Genomic DNA, 23,173 nt, shown 5'->3' with positions numbered 1-23,173 from the left:
TTTGTAGTGGAGTGTGGTTGTATGTACTCCATGTAACCATTAGAGGGCAGAAAACTTGCATCAAGTCAGACCACTGCACCACCACTCACATACACAAAATAAAATACTTGACCATGAACATAAAATCAACGGAGATCTTAAATATCAATTTGTTTTATTCTCAGAAAGGAGCCTCGCTCCCAACTCAATTATTTATGACGTCAAATTAGTCCATTCCGGTCGGTCTTGTCTAGAAGGGAACCCCAGATCCGCGAAATATCTCACGATAGTGATTATTTCACCAAAACTATGAGCTTTCCCTAACCTTAACCAAGCCTTTAATGTCCCTAAACGAATCAAGATTTTAACCACAGCATTGCAACACTATAAAACATAATTAGCTTTTAAAGATGCATAATTAAGAATAGACGAATAGAAATCTCGCGAGAATTTCGTAAATCAAGGGTTCCCTTGTAGACACGAAACTTCCGCTCTTGCTCGCAGCAGTAAACATGGCGAACGGCTAGCGAAGTCGTTGGATACCTTCAGCCCTGGATAGTTTCTCTTTCACAGCTTAAACAATACGTTTTATTTCACTTTTGGTACCAAGGGGTGCGTACGTAGGGCGTTGCACCCTACAGGTTTTACTTGAATAAAAGGTAATGTGACGTTTTGCCTCCTGTGCTGTTCTTTAGGCTAACGCGGCCCTATCTACAAGTGCATGCTAACGTTAACCGGCTAACTTGGCAGCCAAATGCTGCATGACTGCATGAGAGATAGCTATTAGATAGCTATCACAACGAACTTTACTGGCTTTGTAATAATGTTCTAAAACATCCACTGCGTTTGACTCCGCTGTGTCTAACAGAGAGAGATAATACATTGGCTTGTCTGTTCATCAGTCATGCGTTAACTATCATCTTTATGTTAACTTGTTAGCTAACAGTAGCTAACTTAACCGTCATCGTTTTAGTTAAATCAGTGGCACATCACCTTTTACTGGTAGTGCAACCAAATTGTCAGTTCTGTGTATCAACACACACGACTAAGTTATTGTTATGACTGATATAACCAGTTACCTACATTGAATGGAACGGAACAGTCTTTCAAAGACGCACCATCTAACTTACCAGTGACGTGCATTCATGCATGCAAATACGTGGATGTTGAAGTTTAAAAATTGCATGTTTCAGGTAAACAAAATTAAGTTCATGTTTTAATGAAAAAGGTGCATGCTGCAGATTAAAAAGTCAGTCTTGCAGTTTTGAAAAAATCTATTACAAATTAAGAAAGGGCATGTTTCATGGGCATGTTTCATATATATGGGGAAGCTGTGATTTCAGGGCACAAATAAGCACCAGCCAAATGCTGGTCAAATATGCAACTGGCTGGTAGATTGGTTCATGCACCGATTAAAAAAAGACTGTACTAATATGTTAAGTGGCTGTTAAGTTTTGATCATTCATAGCCCTTGGGCTGGTGTGCAAAAACGTTAATTTTACACCCTGGTGCTATGCAGTATGCATAGCTTTTCAGTGGACACTGATGGTTTCATATTACTGGGATCTTTTTACTTTTCAGGGTGAAGGAGACGCACTGACACAATGGGGCGACGTTCAACCTCCTCCACCAAGAGTGGGAAGTTCATGAACCCCACGGACCAGGCCAGTAAGTATCGGTCAATCATAACCATGAGCTGGTTCCACTGGCACCTATCTGCAGAATAACATCCATTAATATGAACTTCTTCTTGTCAGAATGATAACTAGTTTATATTTGTTCCCTACCTTCATTACAGGAAAGGAGGCCAGGAAAAGAGAGTTAAAAAAGGTACTCCTGACTTTGAAAGATTCACTTTTTTTAATGTCCTATCTCATTTTAAATGCAACAGTAATGTTATTGTGTTGATAACATTTTGCGTCATTTGAAAATATTTCTGCTAGAACAAGAAACAAAGAATGATGGTGAGAGCAGCGGTTCTTAAGATGAAGGACCCCAGACAGATCATCAGGGACATGGAGAAGCTGGATGAGATGGGTGAGGGGGCTGAATATTTCTTACTGTTGAACTCATCTTTGTGCAATACTGATGGCTTTTTGGACTTTTATTGCACTTAATTATCTCTAACTAAAATTCATAATTTTCTATGTTTCACAAATGTTTTACGGCTTTTGCAAAAAAATTAAAAATAAAGTTTCTCTGTAACACTTTCAACAGAGTTCAACCCAGTTCAGCAGCCCTTGTTGAATGAGAAAGTATTGAGGGACAAAAGGAAGAAGCTACGTGAGACCTTTGAGCGAATTGTCCGTCTGTATGAGAGAGAGAACCCTGACACCTACAAGGAGCTACGTAAACTGGAATTGGACTATGAGACCAAACGGGGGCAGCTGGCTCTGTATTTTGACTCAGTCAAGGTGTGTTTTGTGTTTGTGTATGTTTAGGTGCATATGGCTTTTTTTTTTTTTTTTAATTTCACGATTCCAATTTCTCTAATTTTATGCTAATGAGAGCAAGCTTGGGCTTGCTTGGTGACTCGATTTACTATCATGTGTGCTATGTCATCTTTTTCAGAATGCGGAGTCAGTGGAGGTTGACAGCATCCCTTTACCAGATATGCCTCATGCCCCCTCCAATATCCACATCCAGGACATCCCACTACCAGGAGCTCAGCCTCCCTCCATACTGAAGAAGAGCACCTCTTTTGGGTAGGCATTAACCTGTGAATGTTCAAGTTCCCCTCCAGGCACATTAAAGTATGTAAACAATGTAAACTAAATCTGATAGTCTGAGATCACCTACTTCAGTCTGCACCCATGTACAGATTGTTAGCATATTAGCTTGTAACAGACAGTGTCTAACAGAACTAATGCTAACCCTCTCTGCCTGCACTGGTAAATCCGATCTGCGCTGGAGATTTTGGGTTTCTTTGCTGGCATTACAGTGCACATCACAGAAGAGTACCTCTCCCCCTTTAGTAGGGCAAGTCAGTGTAGTCAGGGTCAGATATTTTAGGAGACATAAACATAAGTAAAACACATTTTTGAGTGGAGGCGGTCTTTAAAGATTTCTGGAAGTAAACTCTCAATTTGATGCTGCTGATCATCGCAGTTCCACTATGTTAATTCTGTTCTTAACTCATCTTTCAGTAAAGGGCCTTTGTCGTCATCCTCTGGACCGGTTTTGGCAACTGTGCCAAGTGTGCCACGTTTACCTCCAGGAAAGAAGCCCCCCGGGCCCCCGCCTGGACCCCCACCTCCACAGGTTCTGGCTCTGTATGGCATTCCTGCTCGACGAGTTTATGGCACAGACATGGGTAACACACAAACTGCTTCCTTAATGACGACATTTCTGAATGCTTTCAATAATAATAGGGCTTTGATTTTACAGTTGTGTTGCTGCTCACCTACCTGCTTCTTGCCCTGGCTCTTTTTGTTGTCAACAGACTCTTCCATTCCTGGTTTGGAAAAGGATTCTGCCATGGATTTGGGAAGAGATCGGGACAGTGGCAGTGAGAGCGACAGAGATCGGGATGATGTGGACGACGACGAAAGCGACTCTGAGGAGGATAGCGAAGAAGAGCGAGATGAAGGTGGAGACGGTGACCAGAGGATGAGTGTTGACAGGCAGGACGATGACAGGGAAAGAGAGGAGGACAGAGACAGAAATGAAAGACATGCTGGTGAGTGTTTCAGCATACATTTGCAAATTCTCAATAATAAACCAGTTTATTTAATTTTCTTAATGTCCTAGTGGTTTCTGATAGTTGTAAATTACTTCTGGTCTACCTTCCTCAATGTGTGACATTGACTACTTCAAGGTAACATCAGTTAATAATTTCATAACTTATTGTGTAATGTGAAAGAAGCAGCAATATGTCATTAGTTTTTTCTCTCACTGAAAATGGGAAACTTTTGTCACTGACGATGACGATCTAGGAAAAATTGTATGTTTGTTTTTCTGTGATACATTAATTGTTGAAGGTTTGTGCAAAGTGATGAACAAAAAGGCAAAATATTGGCATCCTTTAACCACAAAGCTAACAAATGTCATTTCATGAAAAACTATCCAAGCAAAATTCAGATGTTGCGCCTCAGATGTGGTTGGACTTTAACATCTTGTTTTGTGTCCAGATTAATAAGTCAGATTTGTGCATCTCAAGATGACAGAACATAACCTGTTAACATGTCAATTTTGAACACGTTAAGATATTTTTTGCTGTCTGAAGACATTCAAAATGGACGTGTCAATGAGATATTTTCTCTCACCTTAAGATGTATGAATTTGACTTGTTAATGCAGACACAGAACTAAACACTTCAGTTCAGTTAGTGTTCTTATACTAATACATTGTTTTGATGAATGTATTAATGTCTAACCATTTTAGGTCGCAGTGTACGTTTTGCGGACATGCCAGCAGAGGCACCTCGTGAAGGAAAGCGGAAGAAAAAGAGGGTGGTGAAGAGGACTAAGGCCATTACCCCCCTACAGGCCATGATGTTAAGGATGGCAGGTAATGTAGAATACGAGTGTCTTTGCTGTGTATTTACTAAGCTAGTACACCTTTCTGATGACATGGGACATGGTATTTTTTTCTTTTATCTTCAGGTCAGTCAGTTCCTGAAGAGGAAGAAGAAGAGGAGGTAGAGGAGGAATACACAGATGAATCTGACACCTCAGACATCGAGGATAGGGGACCACCAGGGGACAACCAGTCCCACCTTATGGCCAATCAGCGTCTACCCCCTCCTGCTGTGCCGGTGGGACAGCAGGGGCCTCCACACTTGCAAGGTCCACCAATGGCCGGGCCTCCACCACTGGGTCCACCCCCAGCTCCTCCAATGAGGCCTCCTGGTCCACCCTCTGGCCCGCCACCCGGCCCGCCACCAGGTCAGTTAAAACATGCATTTGCTGGAATACTATGTTTCAGCGGGCTGTCTGTTAATCACTAATGGCAAAAAAGTAATGAGCCAAAATGCGTCAAGAGCAAGGAGACTTATCATTTGAATTTATTTCAACAGAGTTGTTGTTCAAAACAGAAATAAATAACTTCACAAAAACAGATATTCAACATGATGGATGATGTATACTTATAGATTAATTTGCTAAGTTACAAAGTTGCTCCTCAACTGCTTTACACCTCTTGTCTCTGCCTGAACCCGCTTTGGCTTTATTGTTCCTGGAGTCTGGTAGGAGCCGATGTAACATTAAATCAACTCAGGTGCTGTAATACTGGTAGAGTGGGATAAATATTGATACCAAAAATTATATTAAATATCAATATTTTTCAAGTTATTGTATCAAAATTAGAAATTCCAGTATTGTTATCAAACCAGCCTCCATCTTTGAGGCTGTATCCCAGTCTAATAGGTCAGCTACTGAACTACCCAGCTAAAGGCAGCTACAGCACAGTTACCAGCAGTGCACTGGTGATGAACTGTTTTTTTTTTTAAGAATGTGCTGGTTGTGATCAGTATCCATATGTATTCTTTGCAGCATTTAGATTATGTGTCTATTATCTTTAGGTGCTCCTCCATTCTTGAGGCCTCCTGGTATGCCTGCAGGCATGAGGGGCCCAATGCCTCGTCTTCTGCCTCCTGGGCCTCCACCAGGTCGGCCCCCAGGCCCTCCACCAGGACCCCCTCCTGGCCTCCCACCAGGCCCCCCACCACGAGGACCCCCTCCAAGATTACCACCACCAGCACCACCAGGTGGGCATATGTGTGCATACAGTCTCTGAGGGCACACAGCAGCATGCACATATGTGTAGTACTTTGAATCAAAACATAAACTCTGAATATTCTTGTGTGTGCATGAACACATGCTGAGCAAACATGATATTGTCAATTGTCAAACAGCATTATTAAGAAATGTATATTTATTTTAAATGCTGCTCAGCTGTAGTGAATCCTAAGGCAGTAAAAATAGACCTTTAACACATCATTAAATATATGTCAGCACATTTTGTGTTCCAATCTATGGAAGTTTTAAGAGGAATGTCTCATAAATTTCTCATCAAAATCCATTTGTCTTGTGTCTTTACAGGTATCCCACCTCCACCCCCAAGAGCAGGAGGGCCCCCACGTCCACTTGCCCCACCACTCTCCCTCTTCCCTCCACCTCTCAACTCCAATGTGCTTAGTGCTCCTCCCAACATTGTACAGCGTCAAAAAGGCTCAGGAACCAACCAGGATGGTCCACAGAGCAACCTGCCGCCCCCTTCCATGCCAATGCGACCGGGTGTCATGCAGATGCCTCCTCCACCAGGGACAGCAGCTGCCTCCACGGGCACCAATCCTGGCAACAACCCTCCCAGCCACCACCACGCAGCCACCATCGAAAAGCGAGCCAACATCACCTCTGTCGCAGCAGCTGGGGGCGGCCTGGCAGCGGGTGCTGGCTCTGGCGGGGCTACCATCTCTGCCAAACCTCAGATCATCAATCCAAAGGCAGAGGTCACCCGTTTTGTGCCCACAACATTGAGGGTGCGTAGGGACAAGAGTGGAGCAATGCCTGGGGCAGCAGCTGGGCCTCTTGAGAAAGCAGGGGGTGGTGTTGGAGGAAGGAGAGATGAAGGCATGGGAGGCGGACAGGGGCAGAAACAGCAGGCAACAGCTGCTCAGATGGGCTTGGTCAACCCCGCCCAGATGGGTGCTGTGTCTCAGCCCAGCATGAAGACTAAGGACCAGGTGTATGAAGCCTTTATGAGGGAGATGGAGGGACTCCTCTGAGACTCAAGAGGGCATTGGGGCGGATGTTATGTGAGGCGCTCTGAACGAAAGGCGTGTATTTTTTTTCTGTGTATCTGTGCAGAGTTATAGAGGTAGCTGTTTTGAAGGCAGTCAGATAGATTAGTTTCTCCTACATTAACCCAGGAAAGGCTGCCACACTGTCAGCACTGGTCTCAGCAGGCTCGAGTTCATTTGATCTGGACTATCATTTGTCATGTCAAAGAGAATGTGAATTAGATGAACATAAGACATCTCATTATATGTAATTGGAAACATTTAGATTGGTTACTACTCTCCTAGATGACTTATTTAAAGAACACTATTCTCTGCACTGAAAAAATTAACCAGAGACTACAAGTGCTCTTTGTCTCCAGCATGTTGTTATTTTTTTTCCTACAACTGTTTTTCCTCCGGCCAGCGATTTGTGATTTACCTTGACAAGAAAAGGCATTTTTGTATGATTTTATGACTGACTGTTAATGAATGACCTCCAAACATGTTGGAAGTCAGATTAAATGTGTGGAATGTTTGTCAATAATCGACAAATTACATGTCTGAAACTGTTTTCTGCAGCAAAATAAATGCGTCATAAACTTTTTCACTTCATGTGTCAGTGTGATGTAATGAGGGAGGTGAAATAAGCAACACATGGACACATTTTATACACATTTTGCAATAATTAATTTCTGAAAATGTTAATTTCCAGAGGATATGGATATGTCACGCAACATAAACTACAGACCTAGTTGTTCAGTTCAGTATTTTCTTTTCACCATAGAAATAAAGAAGTAGCTGAGTGCATCTAGTTGCATTATATTATTCAAAAGAAAGCAGGCTGATTTCTTCCAAAACCCAGCATCTCACCAAAACTATCTGGATGGATAAATAGCACCTAAGGTAAAAGGAAAAATATGTATTTTTGACTTTGAGGAGAACTGTTCATTTAAGATAAAATAATCCTTTATAAGTCCCACAACACGGAAATGTGTATTACAGCAGCAAAGTGAATCATGAAATAGAAACAAAAGCCACTTGGCCCTTGGTGTTGTCAATTTTTTGAGGGCACAAAGGCCAAATGCCAGTTAATTTAATTTAAAGGTAATGAGAAATTTTATTGGTATTCATTTTTTCCCTGTTTTGTTAATGCTAAACAGAGGGACACTAGAAGTCAGTCAGTGGTCAGTTTATATAATGATATATTTAATAATGTGTTATAAATAAGTTAGTATGGATTAATGGTCCGTGTGTCATCGGTTCATTTCATTATTCATTATTCAGATCGAGTACGAATCTGATTGAAAGAATCTATTTTTTTCTCCTTCTACCTCTAGTCCACACTCCAACATAGTAGGTGGCGGTAATGCACCTTAAAGCTGGTTGCCACCCGCCATAAAACGAAAAGAAGAAGAAGAAAAAGTGAAAGACGTATGAGAAACAACAATTTCCGTCGTCCTTTGCGGATCAAACTTTCTTCCGCATCTGCGCAATGCGGAGTTGACGACACGTTGGGGCGACCAGCATGGCGGACACAGAGGAAAGCGTGAAGGCAAACACAGAAGAAACACTCGAAGGTTCGAGTACTGGTGATGATAACAGTCACTTTAATGGCGGCGAAAACGATGAAACAGTGAAGAGCTTCAAGGATTTGGTAAGTTTATCTCACAGAGTGAAGGAGGGGCGTCATTTTAGCAACATAAACAAGCAACAGCACAGCAGTTAAGGCTAGCTTCACTAGCTAAGTCGGTTTCATCTGTAGCTCTGTCGTATGAAATATTATACCTGGAATCTGACAGTGTTTAAAGAACAGCTCTAATCTGATTTGTAAACACGATCAGCACCGGTCTGAGGTCTCTATCTGGTGACTTTCCCGTCCGCAGGGCGTCACTGAGGTTCTCTGTGAGGCTTGTGATCAGCTGGGATGGAAGAGTCCAACAAAGATTCAGATAGAAGCCATACCTGTAGCCCTGCAAGGTACGTGATGATCTCTCTGTCAGCTGACTCTATCTGAGGAGTTTACTGTCAGTGCCACTGAGCTTTCTGTGTAGCCCATCAAGTGTTTACCTACTCTACTTTCGTAAAGGTCATACTGCATTCAAAATGTTACTCAAGTAAACATACAGATATATGATCAGCCTTGGGTGCTTCAGGTTATCATTCAGCAGAATAAGCCCTTTTGGTCCATTACATTATTCTATTGTTATTACTGATGCATTGCCATTTAAGCAGCAGTTTAATGTTGTAGTGGACATAATTCTACCTATTTATATGCTCTTGGTTTAATTTTAGGGCTGGTCAATATGGACAAAATATCAAATATCTTTTTGATATGCAAGAAAGAAAAATATTGTTTTTCGACTCTTAATAATAGAAGTATCTTTTAACTATATCTGATAAATAAATGTGTGAGTAAAAAGTGCAGCATATCTCTGAATAGTAATGGAGTTCAACTTTTTTTTTTTTCCCAAGTCACAGGGGATAGTACTTTGGCTTACTAGAAATAAGCAGTGAGAGAGTGTTCTTTGACCAGTTGTATTGTTGATGTTATATTTTTGTGTCTTGGTGTTGAAACACTACTGCTTTTGTCCACAAGGCCTCCAAAATCAACACAATATGAAAATTCTTTGTAGCTACTTTAAATAAAATTCAATTTCTCAAGTATAGTGTAGTTACGTGTGATTGCAAATTTATGTAGTGAAGTACAATATTTGAGTAAAGGCATGCGCTTATTTACTCAATACATATAACACTAATGTCCATCTGTACCTTCTTCTTGAACTGCAGGGAGGGATGTTATTGGCCTGGCAGAGACTGGTTCAGGGAAGACGGGTGCCTTTGCTTTGCCCATCCTCCAGTCGCTGCTGGCCTCACCCCAGAGGCTTCACACCCTCGTCCTCACCCCGACCAGAGAGTTGGCGTTTCAGATCTCTGAGCAGTTTGAGGCCCTGGGCTCCAGCATTGGTGTTAAGTGTGGTATGATTCCATTAAAGGTTTAACTGTTTTAATGATGCAGATGACTTTCTCTGGTTCTGTACCTGAGGCTCGTCTCATTTCTGTTGCAGCTGTCATAGTTGGAGGAATCGATATGATGTCTCAGTCTTTGGTGCTGGCTAAGAAACCACACATTGTTATCGGTAAGTGAAGCTATAATCAGCATTTCATTTCATACACATCAAAACTGCGCTCATGTCTCTGAACATGTATGTATATTTGCTTGTGCTGGATCAATGTGAAGCATTAATATCTACACAAACTTCCAGTTGTTTCAATATTCAGCAGTTTAAACAACTGATAATTTCAGCAGGAATGTGATAGAATAAATCAAAATCTGTTTACAGCCACACCTGGTCGGTTGATAGACCACATGGAGAACACAAAGGGCTTCTCCCTACGAGCTCTGAAGTACCTGGTCATGGACGAAGCAGACAGAATCCTCAACATGGACTTTGAGACTGAGGTGAGTAGTTACAACTCTGAGTTACTGATGCCATTGCTTTTATGCAGTTTCCCCTCTACATTTTACTTCATTTTATAATGTTTTCTGTGGTTAATGTGAAGAAACACAATCATTTGAGTAGAAATGCTCCTTCATTGTACTTAGAATATTTAAACAAAAATAATGACTCCATGAGTTTGTTTGCTTTTGTCTGCTCCCAGGTGGATAAAATCTTGAAGGTGATTCCCAGAGAGAGACGTACCTTCTTGTTCTCTGCCACCATGACTAAAAAGGTAAACAACAGTGCTGCTTTGTTCTGTTACTGGTCACTGGAGACCAGTAACCAGGAAAACCAGGAAGAAGTTGACAACAGGGGCTTACACCACAGCCTGGGAGGTTTTTCTCTCGCTCTGACATCCTTTTATTTGCTTTACAGGTCCAGAAACTTCAGAGGGCAGCTCTGAAAGATCCCGTTAAGTGTGCAGTATCCACCAAATACTCTACAGTAGACAAACTGCAGCAGTACTACGTATTCATACCATCAAAGTACAAGGTAGGGCACACAGAAATGAAGATTCTCATTTCATGTTTTAATATCTGACACCAAAATACCATGATAACTTTGTAATGGTATTTATAAGTATATTGGAGTGTATAACATTGTTATGTGCTGTTTTTGTTTTATGACAGGACTGTTACCTGGTGTCCATCCTGAATGAGCTGGCCGGCAACTCATTTATGATTTTCTGCAGCACGTGTAACAATGCCCAGCGGGTAGCGCTGTTGTTAAGGAACCTTGGCATCACTGCTATCCCTCTTCATGGACAGATGAGTCAGGTAAACCCTCAGAGCACACACACACACACACACACACACACACGCACACACACACACGCTGTTGTCACCTCCAAGGCCTTCTGTCACACACACCTTCGTGCTTCCTGGAATCACTTCGTCCTAAAAAGGACAAACATTTGTCCATTGAGCTCAGCTCAGGTTAACACATTTTTCATAAAAATGTTGCTGACGCTGAATCCTCTATGCAGCATCATTAATAAGGCCTGTCATTATAGTACAGTACCCAACTCTGGTGCAGACCTGTCCACAGCATTGCCTGCACCTTGGAGTAAAAATCATGAATGAGGCGTTCCATTTTTTTAGATCTGTGTTGATTAATCAGTTAGTCAAAAGAGAGAAAATTACTATTTTGATAGTTTAATTATGATAAATAATGATCTTTTAAGCAAAATACAAAAAAAAAAAATCACTGATTCTAGTTCAAAATTCAGGTTATTGTCTGAGCTAAATATATTTTTGGGTCTTGGACTGTTGATCACAACTAATATTTTTAAGATATCACACTTACACTTACTTATTGTTATTTCATGTGGGTTTTTTATGTTGCACTTAACTGCAAAATTCATTGCCTTTCATTGACAAATAAATGTCAATATTAACTTGAACTTGCCTTAAAGATTAAGTGTTTCGTTAGTGTATAATTACCTGTAAACAAGAATTGTTAAGTCTGTATGGTAGAAATATAGAGTGTAAATTGTAGGGGGGGGGGGGGGGGGGGGTTGCAATTAAATGTTGAGTTGTAACATTTACTGAATAACGATCATCCGTCAGTGTCACCATCATATCATTTTCAGTATGTTTACCATAAGAAGGTAAATCAATGTTTAAAGCATTCACATTATCTGCCACAATAGGGATCTTCAGTCAGAAGTTTTCACAGTCAGCTGACGAGGATAAACACCAGTCTTTGACTTCATCCTTTTCAGACATTGTGTGAATGTCAAACAGCTTTGGTGCCATTGTTTTTTGGAAGAACAGCACCGTCTTCTGGTTTTGTGTTACACTGCAATAAAATTTTTAAGTCTGCATAGCTTTTATTTGTTTACTGTTAGTACAATCACTATCTAATTTATGACATACTGTAAAAAAAATACACTGAAAATAAGCTTTTAATTAGCACTGATGGAAACTCTTCCTCAGAACCTTAAAAAATTACGTGATTATTTCATGTCTTGTTCTGTCGGTCAGAATAAACGTCTTGGAGCGCTAAACAAGTTCAAGTCCAAGTCTCGATCGGTGCTGCTGGCGACCGATGTGGCATCCAGAGGACTGGACATCCCTCATGTTGACTGCGTCATCAACTACGATATCCCCACTCACTCCAAGGTACCTTGGTGCTGACATTCACGTTCTCGGTTTACTTGGTGATGTTATTACTTGGATTTATTTGAACGGATCTTTGGATCTGTCTGCCTGACAGGACTACATCCATAGAGTCGGAAGAACAGCCAGAGCAGGACGGTCCGGGAAGTCCATCACTTTTGTTACTCAGTAAGAACTGCTTGCTTCTCACCAGTAGCCACACTTCCTCTTTAATCTCTTGGTTATTTGATTAGATTTTTCATTATTAAAGTGTTGATATTTTTTGATAAGTGTTAAAGTCAGTGTGCTTGTCTGTCTGTGAAAATGTGAAAATGAGTTGACTGAAGTATGCTGATATATTCTCTTATCTTAGATACGATGTGGAGCTTTTCCAACGAATTGAAAGCCTGATTGGAAAGAAACTTCCTGCCTTCCCTACCCAGGAAGAGGAGGTGATGATGCTGGTGGAGAGAGTGAGCGAGGCCCAGAGATTTGCCAGGCTTGTAAGTCATCTTTACTGTACTGAGTCAAACAGACACAATCAATACTTTGCATTGATAAGAATAGACTAAAAGCACTCATATAATGACCTGTTCACAGGTTTAAAAAAATAAGAGGCCTCTCTCCACAGAACTCAGCTGGAGAAAAGTCTGGGTCCACTCATACACATTCTGCTATAGGGTTAAAAAAGTACCTGCCTTGTTTGCATTTCTTTAAACCAATCACAAACATTTTGTAGTGGGCACGAAGCCCAGGATGCAGCGATGGTGCTGCTGAAAAACAGTGTTGAGGGCAAACTTGTTTTGGTGGAACATTTGCACGTCGGGAGGCTGACTGCATCACTGCAAAAGAAAAGGTAGCAGCTGTTAGTTTGTTTACGTTCATACCATTAGCGCCCCAGGTGATAATGTGCCATTTTCACCATGTTGGTTGCAGCTTGGAGGTTGTTCTTGTTTCCTGGGGACTTTGAAAATGTAGATAGCAGATGCCGCTTGAAGCAAGTGACCAATGACAGACTTTGACCCGCAGTGTGCATCTGGTTGCGGACAGAAACGTACCTACCTTAAGGCATTATCAAAGGCTCAAGAGGCTATGATGCGCAAATATTGCAAAGCCAACCTTCTCAAAGAGATGGCTGAACGAATTTGCACAGTCGAACAGCATGCATGACTGCATGTAAACAGGAATGTTAGTAGAATATTAATTTTCATTAGCCACGTAAATAGCTTGGTAAGACTATTGTGTTTTGGCAATAAGGATAATATGAATTCTGGAGTAGCTCATCTAATTTGTTAGCTAAAAATGATAAATATGGTGATGTTGATGAAGGGCTCTTGAGTCCATCTGAATACAAGGCTGCAGGAGTGAATCTGAAAAGAAAAGGGGTTAGGAACCACTGTTTCAAAGAAAGATGGATATCATATCTGGGTTGTCAACACTGGGTTAAGAAAAAAATGTCCTTTCTTCTTCAGGAAATGAAGGAGCAAGGTGAGAAAAGGAAACGTCCCAAAGGAGGAGACGGAGACGAGGATGACACAGAACAAGCAAGCGGAGTGAGGAAAAAAGTGAGAGGAGGACCAGGGGGTGGTGGAGGAGGACGAGGAGGGATGAAGAAGAGGGGTGGAGGAGCCTGGAGGGGAGGACGCTGAAACCTCTCAGACATTAACAGACTGTACATAACCACAACATATAATGCCTCTCTTGTTTTTGATGTACAACTTAATTATGACAACGGCATATTTTCCACCATTTAGTATGGAAGCAAACTATTTAATTACAGAAAATGTGCTTTTTTCCCCTCCTCTTCTTTGAGATTTTTCCATTTGTAATAAAAATGCCACAGTAAAACCCAAGGCTTGTGTTTGTGGTTGGGTGATGTATGATTGCGTGAGTTTTGATGAGCGTAAAGTGCTGCTGTGGTTGCTTTTAGACACAAGAGGGGGGTGTTTCAGTGTACAGCTGGGGAACGGAAAGATGACTTAATATGTGACATTTGAATGGGATAAAGCTACATATGTCATTCTTTCAAAATAGATATCCTTCTGTGTTAGAATGAAGATCTGAGAGATCAGCTGATCAATAGGTGCCAGAATGGATTACACTTATTTTTATGGTACACTAACAAGCTGTACTTTGTTTTAAATTAGACAAAAACTAGATTTATTAGACTTTATTAAAGGGTAATTTGGAACACATTACAACACAACTGTACTGTAGACTAAAGTGTATAATTTCCTACTGTCAGATCCTTATTGCACTTTATTAGAAGGTAATTTGGGACATAGTACCACAGAACTGTACTTCAAACTAAAGTGAAATCACATATCAGCTACTTCCCCATTTAAAAACAATATGTGAACCAGACTTATCAATCAAAGATCAAGAATTATTGGCCCAAACTATAGAGGTAGATGAAAATTTTGTCTATGGGTGACTGCACAGACTTATTGCAATACTATAGGAAGATAATGTGATTTTAATAAAGTAGTATGCATTCGTCTTGGCCAATTGTATGGGACCAGTCAAAGAAGGTGTATCACAAGGCGCAGATATATGACTTAACTTTAGTTTACAGTTCAGTTTTGTTGTCCTGTGTCCCTAAATACCCTCTAATAAAGTCTAATAGAGTCTAATAAAGAACATATCATTTCTAGTTTTTGTCTAATTTGATACAAAGGACGGCTTATTACACATTTTTAGTTACAGTTAAAATAAAGTGCGACCCCACAAAGTTCACCAGTGATAATGAAGGTTATTTTGGAAGCTACTTATAATGTAGGCAAGCAACAGTTTCATGCATTTTTTTCATGCATGTTATTCATTTGCAGCAAATTGGGGGGTTGGTTCATTCCAGCCAATCATGGGGAGGGAGAGAGAAAGACCGCAAAGTCAGAGCCCAATTGTCTCCGGGCTGCATCTGGTGGGTGTGTGCGATGCATAGATATTTGGGGGATAGATCTCATAAAGAGTTCACCGCAGGATAATGTCCTGATGAAATGCTAATAAATGTGTTTTCCGGCGAGCTAAAGCGGATCATAACAGGCAGCGGCGCACACAGCGCGTGTTTGCGCTCAGGTGAATCGTCCCGCGCGGTGTCACCCGGTGTGGTGTATTGATCTGCGTGGTCACTCTCTATGTGAACACAGTCCACCGTAGGCGGGAGCAGCGGCAGCAGCGGTCAAGTCCGCTCGGTTTAGGAGGGGCCCCAGTGTTAGAGGCAGCACTGTGCCCGTGGTGGTGCATACCAAAGCCCAAATACATGCCTGCATTTCAATTGTGCGGAGCTGCTAGTTGCGTACAGTCAGGGTCGCGTCAGGGGGATATCGGACTGCTTGGTGAACAGGATCTGACTGCTGCTTCGCTCACTACACCAGGTAAGTTAGTTATTATTCAGAGAACATGAAGCAGAGATGAGCCTGAGAATATCAGACCATCGGTGTGGCTGTACGGACCCGTGTCGATGATGGAGGATGGACGCTTGGAAACTAAGTTCGACTACAGTCATTACTGTATTTTGTTGATCTGCAGCAAACTTAAAAAAGACGGAAGAACAGTACATCATTATAGCACATTATATGCTGCAGAGCTCGGTGTCAGTTTTGCTGAAACAAACATACCCCTGATCTAGAAGTGCCTCTTAAAAATAAAAGAACAAAATAAATAGAATTCATTTATTTGCTTTTGGTCTCCAAATAACATTATTTACTCTGCATCTCCCATAAGCTTCAACAGAACTGACACCAAAGTCTTGACCATACAATGTCCTGTTTTGATGTAAGGTTCCTTTTATCTTTTATTTTTTTTAGTTTCCTCGGTCAAGATCACACGTTTTAATGTGAGGTACCTTGGCCTACCTCGCTTTCCCCTTTATCACCTTAAAGCTGCTACAAGGAATTTTGATATTTTGTTGATTTTGGAGGCCATCAAACATCGAAACATCAAAAATAAAAATGATCTATATCATCAAAGTCCTTTTAACTGTCTAATGTACTACTCACTGCTTTTAACTTTTGCTGGGAAAATGTGAACAGGCATCTGATTTAACAGAGAATCCGACCCGGTGGCAGACATTAAGAATAACTGTAAAGAAGTACCCAGTCTTCTCGGTGATGGTCTCGTCATCTTATATGGGTCATTCAGAGGTATCAGTATTAAACCGAGACTGTTTCATAACTAGTTAAAAACTCCTTGTGGTAGCTTTAATGTTAATAGGGTACCACTGAAACTCATAATAGACATCAGAGTAAGCGCTGTCTGTCAGTTGTGTTGAGTGTTAACGCTACATTAATTATCAATGCCTATAGCGCAGATTCATTACCGCAGATAGTAGCTGAACTAATATTTGTAAACAGGACTTGAGCTGCAAGTTCCCCCTCTGCCTCCTCCCGTTGATTCTGTGCTTTCTGGGGACTTGCCAGTGCACCGTCATCGTATCTGTTGTATAAGCTCCATCTGTACAGGCAATTGCATCTTGTGAATATTGTCTGAACGACAGGTATTTGTGTTAGCGAATTGATGCACTGCAAGGTTTCCTGACGAACCGGGGGGGACTGGTAATGTGCCATTCACGACGTCCGGTTTGATCTGCTGGGAGAGAGCGGTGCAGCCTACGCAGTATGCGCATTAGTATTGTGCAGAGCCATTCAGTGACAAATCGTGCAGGATATCAAACCTGGCTTTAAAATTGGGTCCAACTTTATTTCGTGTCGCCGTTCAGCACGCCAGCATATGGTGTCTCCTCCTCACTGTGTCCATCGTCATATCACATGTGAGCGCAGGACATTTTCATTCATGCCTTCTATCACACAGAGTAATCTGACAGCCTGTAAGGTCTTTTCTCATACAATTATTAGGCCAACATACGTATAGATACAGAAGGAAATCAAATATTAGTGAAGAGTAATTATGATAAAGTCAAAGTAAAGACCATTATCCCTTCTTGAGCCTGTTCTGATCACAGATATTGGGAAGCACAGGGGTATTATAGAGATTTAAAGAAAACAGGAGGTTCTGTTTCTGATGGTGTGTATCCTACATGGGGCTGAGTGATATGGACAAAACCAAATATCACAATATTTGTTGGCCAAATACCTCATATGTTATAGATATTGTGACAATTTTGAAGGAATAAATATTGGTGCTTTCAGAAAATATTAACACTAAGAGATCGTGATAAATAAACATCAGCGATGTGCAAATAACAGAACAGCTAGAACAATCTGGTGAGTTAAGAAAATTACATCACTTTCCTGTAATTCAGCCTTTAAGCCAGAAAAGACAAAATTTATGCTATATCATGATATAACAGTTAGGGCTACAACTAATGATTATTTTTCTTGTCAATTAATCTGTCAGTTATTTTCGTGATCAATCAATTAGTTGTTTGGTCTATAAAATGTCAGAGAATAGTGAAAGATTTTGATCAGTGTTTCCTTAAGCCCAAGATGACATCCTCAAATGTCTTGTTTTGTCCACAACCCAAAGCTATTCAGTTTGCTGTTTGAAAGGAGTAAAGAAAATATCCACTTTCAAGAAGCTGTAATCAGAGAAATTAGACTTTTTTCCTTTAAAAATTTTCAGATTGCTTAATCAATTATCAAAATTGTTGGTGATTAATGAAATAATCAATTCGTAATTGATTAATTGTCCTGTTGTCCAAAATCTAAGGAGACATCTAGTCTCATATCACGATATTGATGTAATATTGATATATTGCCCGGCCTTAACCCTACGTGTCATGTCTAAATACCAATCTCTGCTCCCCTGTCTGTTCTAGGTGGCCACGTTGCTCTGGTAAACCCCAGATAAGATGTCTCATCGGAGTGGGCAAGAGGACCCAGAACGGTACCTGTTTGTGGACCGGGCTGTGGTCTACAACCCAGCCACACAGGCTGACTGGACGGCCAAGAAGCTGGTGTGGGTCCCCTCAGAGCGCCATGGCTTTGAGGCGGCCAGCATCCGGGAGGAGCGCGGCGAGGAGGTGCTGGTGGAGCTGGCCGAGAACGGCAAGAAGGTGGTTATCAACAAGGACGACATCCAGAAGATGAACCCTCCCAAGTTTAGCAAGGTGGAAGACATGGCCGAGCTCACCTGTCTGAACGAGGCATCTGTGCTGCACAACCTGAAGGACCGCTACTACTCTGGACTCATATACGTGAGTGACTCAGACCTGGACCCTCCAAAGCTTGTCTGTGTTGTTTTATATACTTTCCACAGTGGGGAATGATTAACCTTAAAACTCACAGATCTCCAGCATCTTACAGCTGTAGATAGGATTTCACCTCTAACTGTTATAATTGCAAAATGATGGGACGGTATTTCTTCTTGAATGCACGCTAGTTTTAAGTAAGTCTTTTGCACTCTAATGTGAAAGTAAGAGCTGATATTTATCAGTCTTTGTTTGGGTGCAGAGAAGACACTGAGCTTTGTCCTCTTCTGAATGAATCCTGACCGCACACACACGTATTTGCACACAGTATGATTTACGCATTTCGCCAGTCTTTAAACATTGCCAGACTTTCCCCTCCGCTGCTTCTTTCCTTAGTGCCTCCAGGTTAGAGATTGTTACCTCCCCCCATGACTTCTCTCTCACCTCAGCCGAAGGCAGGCCTCTTCCATAAACACTACTGGTTTCAGTTTGTTTGTACTGCTCTGTGCTCCCACTGGCGGCCCTTGTTTGATCACAGAGATGGTTTGACCTCTCAGTCTCTTCTGTGACAGTCTCACTGTGTAAAACTAAACACACTTGGCCCAAAATGTAGGGCACAGGGAACGATCTTGTCACCTAGTTCACGTGGCAGCACAAAAACCAACATTTTTAGATGTAATCAGCTCCTGAGCAGTTTGGAAGAATATCTGTGGTCAAAAGCATAATCCAAAACAAACATATTTGAATTTACCTGAGTCACTGTGGCCAGTTATTATAATAATATGTCACACACTGAATTTATCACTGTCAGTGTCTGTATCACTGCATTGCCGCTGTCCTCATAATCCACTTTCACTTCAGATGGAGCTGCTCTGTGATGTTCTACTTGTGATCTTGACCCACTTAGTGACATGTTTTCCAGGAATAGAATGTGGGTTGGTTATCACCTGAGAGACTCTGGTTCAGGGACTGCAGTTGCAATTGTTGCACTTATAATTTATACTCCTAATCACACATCATAACTTTACCACTGACTCTCGCTGCTCAGACGCTTCAGTGAAGGTGCTATCATCAATTTCCCATATGTTTTGAATTGACGTGCCAGTCCCCCCAGTTCCCTCCTGGGTTCTTCTTCATTTTCTCTGCCATACCATAGTGTCATGGTTTCTACTTTTTCGTGGTTCAGAATTGGCTTTGGAGCTTGTTAATTTGCCCCGCGGCCAAGAGAAATTGAAAACATGTGTCTGACTGTGTTGGTTTTCTATCAGGAAGAGAATTTTTCCTCTTAGAAGAAGAAACCCCCTGTGTTCCAACCGTTTTCCAGTGTGTTTGACTTACCCCCCAAAGCTCAGCTACATCTACTGCAGACATAATATAGTGTCTTCCCCCAGGGTGCGTGCTTGGTTAAGGTCAGAAGATGTTCCTGTCTGAATCATAGTGTGATCAGCAAAGATCTGCTAGAGTCTGCTAAAAATTGAGCCAGCCTACACCTTATCTTTATGCAAATCTTTACCTTACTACAGGTTCAGTTTACTGCATGCTGTAGTCCATAGCTCACTTCACTTCACTTTGTAATTAGGCACATTTTTGAGTAATGTGAACCAAGATCTCAAAATGACAATCTATAATGAAGAGATATACCACTATGCACAATACAGTTTTATTATTCCTTGTTTACTTGCCTACAAATTTAACTTTCAAAGTCGGACTCTGCATCTGCTGAACTAGATGAATCAGTGGTCCTGATCAGCTACTCCTCCAACCAGTCAGATTTCATTAGTCACCAGATTTTTTTGCTGTTCCAATGCAGTTTAGAGACCCCAGTTTGCAGGAATATTCAAATACACTATTTTTAGAATAGGTAAAAATAACACTGCATGCAAACAACTGCATGTTTTTTACCCAAAACTACATGAGATTAGCAAAAAGTGGTCATGTCTGTAAAGGGGACCCCTTTGAAAATGGCCATGCCAGTTTTTCCCATGCCAGAATTTAGCCTAACTTTGGAGTAATATTGAGCCCCATTCCTTAGCATGGTTGGTACCAATGGATGTTTTAGGTCACACACACACACACACACACACACACACACACACACACACACACACACACACACACACACACACACACACACACACACAGTCAAATGCTTGATCCCCTCCAGGCCTATGTCTGGCAGAGATAAAAATCCTACTTATTGGCACTTAAACAACGAGCAACATCTTAACAATATTGATAAGACTCTGATAATACTCTCCCTCTCTACCAATATTTCTTCTGTGGGTTGGAGTCACATACTTTTACTGGTCAGCAACTGAAAGCTGAAAGGTACCACTGCATTTTTAGGCCCTTGGGGTATGAGTGATTTGTCGATCCTTTGCTGGCTCCTTCTGTGGCTCTTTGCCCATCTGACGACTCCATCCGTGTGAAGTCAGTCAGCCTGTTTAGCCAACTCATTTACTGTAGCAGCTTGCTATCTGTGAGGTGGTGAGTCACAGGCTAACCACAGTGCTATACACCAGGCCACGCCACACTAGCGGGGCTACAAGCAGCCCTTTGTGTCGTTAGATAAGCCTCAGCTGTCAGAAAGCCTCAGCATTCTTTCATGGCAAAAAGATCGTCCGTCTGTCTGTCTCCTGCCGCCCACTTCAGTTCTGCTGCTGCTCAGTGTCCGTCCTGTCTTCACCAACTCTGCTCCCTTTCCCACACTCTTTCTGCTTTTCTCTTCATTCCTGCATCACTGGTACTGGAGAACAGTGACATGCACTTTGTGTCTTTCCTTCTTGCATCTTGACCTCATTTCTTACATCTGCCCTTTTTATGACATGTTGAACATGTCTTTGATTCAAATGCTGGATGTATGCAAGTCTAACTTTTTTTCCTCATGTTCCTGCTCCCACCTTGTTCAGTTTTCTAATGTCAAACCTGCAGCAGGTTAACAGGTAAAGCAGCATAGACAACGAATTAAAACAAAAAGGCACAGTCATGTTACTTCTCATATCCCTGTGGAGATGTCTGAGTCATGTGGTCCATTTCTCTACAGGGTCATGATGTAACCTTTGATATTCTGTTGGCTTTTATGCCACCATGAGTTTTACAAACAGAAGCATGAATTTGTGAATATGAATTGAATATAGACCACCACTGATTCATAGTGTGAATAGACTGCAGTATAATGGGCACCCTGCCCTAAAAGTCAGTGAGCAAGAATTACAAACTTAGAACCCCAGTTCCCAAAAAGTTAGGGTGCCATGTAAAACATAAATAAATCCTTTTGACCTGTATTCAATTTAATAAAGTACAAAGACAAGGTATTTAATGCTCAAGCTGATAAACTTTATTGTTTTATGTAAATATATACTCATTCTGAATTTGATGCCTGCAACACGTTTCAAAAAAGTCGGGAAACAAAACATGAGGAAAGTTGTGGAATATTAAAAAAAAAAAACCTACGTACTGGTTTTGGAGTGACATATATTGCCATCCAGATGATGTCTTTTTCAGGGACGTCTCTGCTTATTTCAGCAAGGCAATGCCAAGACTGAAAGAGTTATTTTGCAATATTTTGACAGAAATTATAATGGACATATGCAACATATTTAGATTTCTTTTCTTACATATCAAGAGCTAGATTTTTAGGCTAGGGCATCTCTGCAGCACCACAGTACAACATTATAATGCTGTTTTCTCACACATTTTTTCTTTTGCAAAAAATTGCGATTTGGTTGTCGTTCTGCAGTTTGGATGGTGCCTTGGCCATATTGTGATTTTGATAATACTGCAATTAATTGTACAATCCTACTTATAACAGTGTTGGTTCAAAGTAATGGAGCATACAGAGAATATTAGCCTTCCTGCAGTCCAGACCTGTCTCCCATTGAGATTGAATGAATGAATGTGAAGCCCTAAATACAACAACAAAGACCCTGGAGTGTTGAGCACTTGAGGTCATATATCGAGCGAGAATGTGAAAGAGTGTTGTTAAAAGAAAAGCTGATGTCACAGACTGGCAAACATGCCCCTGTCCCCACTTTTTTAGGAATTCGCTGCAGGCATCAAACTCAGAATTAGTGTGTATTTATGAAAAAATCAACATCCCGACTTGTTTGGACTTGGAGTTGTATTAAAGCTGCACAAAAGCAGAAGGTGCTGCTGTTGATGTTATTTGAGACCATGCATCTCAGTGTATTGATCATATTTCAAAAGCCTAGTCTGAAGTATTCGCAAGCTTTGTTATGAAATCACCAGAGCGAAGCACTGTCAAGGGAATGGTCAAGGTCTCTTCTACTCAACACAGATCAATGACACCAAGGGTGCCTCTGCAACCAGAGTGTTCTCTCCAGCCTCTGCAACGGAGAAGGGCCGATCCACGTAGGCCTGCCGCCTGACTGATCAGAGATGGCAGATGGGGTCGGCTGTTGTGTCTGCTGTGGCTGTATGTTGCTCAGCTGTTACTAGGCCACGGCATCCCCTCCCCTGGATCTGATTTCACAGTGGAAATATCACCTTCTCTTTCCTGGACTGGGCCAGACATGTTGGTTTGGCAGGCGGTGTTGAGTTAGCCCTGTGCTCTGCTAGCTGGCAACAGCAGTGTGCTCTTTATACTGCAATGATCCTGCAAGATCTTTCACAATAATTCCTGGAGTACAACAGCGAGCAGGCAAAAAGTAGGCCTTGCTTCTTTTTGATTCAGAGGCATTTTTGTTTAATTGGTAACAGTCACAGT

The 23,173-nt window shown here is 41.5% G+C and overlaps 3 protein-coding genes across 3 annotated transcripts in view; all 3 read left to right on the top strand.

Moving 5' to 3' along the window:
* The first annotated feature begins 463 nt into the window (after window positions 1-463).
* On the top strand, window positions 464-7,307 carry wbp11 (WW domain binding protein 11). Its single transcript, XM_084744515.1, has 12 exons — window positions 464-638; window positions 1,561-1,647; window positions 1,778-1,809; window positions 1,923-2,016; window positions 2,197-2,393; window positions 2,551-2,684; window positions 3,126-3,292; window positions 3,422-3,658; window positions 4,363-4,488; window positions 4,584-4,865; window positions 5,501-5,686; window positions 6,021-7,307. The coding sequence occupies exons 2-12, from the start codon at window positions 1,584-1,586 to the stop codon at window positions 6,704-6,706; spliced, it is 2,205 nt and encodes a 734-aa protein (XP_084600641.1). The 5' UTR covers window positions 464-638; window positions 1,561-1,583; the 3' UTR covers window positions 6,707-7,307.
* An 887-nt stretch (window positions 7,308-8,194) lies between these two features.
* ddx47 (DEAD (Asp-Glu-Ala-Asp) box polypeptide 47) lies at window positions 8,195-14,152 on the top strand. Its single transcript, XM_084745087.1, has 12 exons — window positions 8,195-8,354; window positions 8,584-8,677; window positions 9,488-9,676; window positions 9,766-9,837; window positions 10,042-10,160; window positions 10,361-10,432; window positions 10,576-10,692; window positions 10,830-10,976; window positions 12,186-12,323; window positions 12,418-12,488; window positions 12,673-12,802; window positions 13,772-14,152. Exons 1-12 carry the CDS (start codon window positions 8,226-8,228, stop codon window positions 13,946-13,948), a joined length of 1,455 nt encoding a protein of 484 aa, XP_084601213.1. The 5' UTR covers window positions 8,195-8,225; the 3' UTR covers window positions 13,949-14,152.
* A 1,154-nt stretch (window positions 14,153-15,306) lies between these two features.
* LOC146309762 (myosin-10-like) overlaps window positions 15,307-23,173 on the top strand; it is a 66,241-nt gene continuing 58,374 nt past the window's right edge. Inside the window, exons 1-2 of the mRNA XM_084744514.1 lie at window positions 15,307-15,673; window positions 18,076-18,453. Of these exons, the coding sequence (XP_084600640.1) occupies window positions 18,109-18,453 (345 nt within the window). The 5' untranslated portion in view covers window positions 15,307-15,673; window positions 18,076-18,108. The remainder of the gene's footprint in view (window positions 15,674-18,075; window positions 18,454-23,173) is intronic.

Source organism: Lutjanus erythropterus, chromosome 19 (genome assembly GCF_056507025.1).
Source record: "Lutjanus erythropterus isolate fLutEry1 chromosome 19, fLutEry1.hap2, whole genome shotgun sequence".
NCBI lineage: Eukaryota > Metazoa > Chordata > Actinopteri > Lutjaniformes > Lutjanidae > Lutjanus > Lutjanus erythropterus.
Note: the sequence above shows the minus strand (reverse complement) of the source record. Positions and strands in the feature narration are given on the sequence as shown.

What these genes read in the sequence shown, in the direction of transcription:
- ddx47 (XM_084745087.1), top strand. Translation starts at nt 8,226, where the DNA reads ATGGCGGACACAGAGGAAAGCGTGAAGGCAAACACAGAAGAAACACTC. An exon ending in CTGCCACCATGACTAAAAAG is followed by an intron (nt 10,433 to 10,575) that starts GTAAACAACAGT and finishes TTTGCTTTACAG; the next exon opens with GTCCAGAAACTTCAGAGGGC. An exon ending in TCCATCACTTTTGTTACTCA is followed by an intron (nt 12,489 to 12,672) that starts GTAAGAACTGCT and finishes CTCTTATCTTAG; the next exon opens with ATACGATGTGGAGCTTTTCC.
- wbp11 (XM_084744515.1), top strand. Translation starts at nt 1,584, where the DNA reads ATGGGGCGACGTTCAACCTCCTCCACCAAGAGTGGGAAGTTCATGAAC. An exon ending in AAGAAGAGCACCTCTTTTGG is followed by an intron (nt 2,685 to 3,125) that starts GTAGGCATTAAC and finishes CTCATCTTTCAG; the next exon opens with TAAAGGGCCTTTGTCGTCAT. An exon ending in AGTTTATGGCACAGACATGG is followed by an intron (nt 3,293 to 3,421) that starts GTAACACACAAA and finishes TGTTGTCAACAG; the next exon opens with ACTCTTCCATTCCTGGTTTG.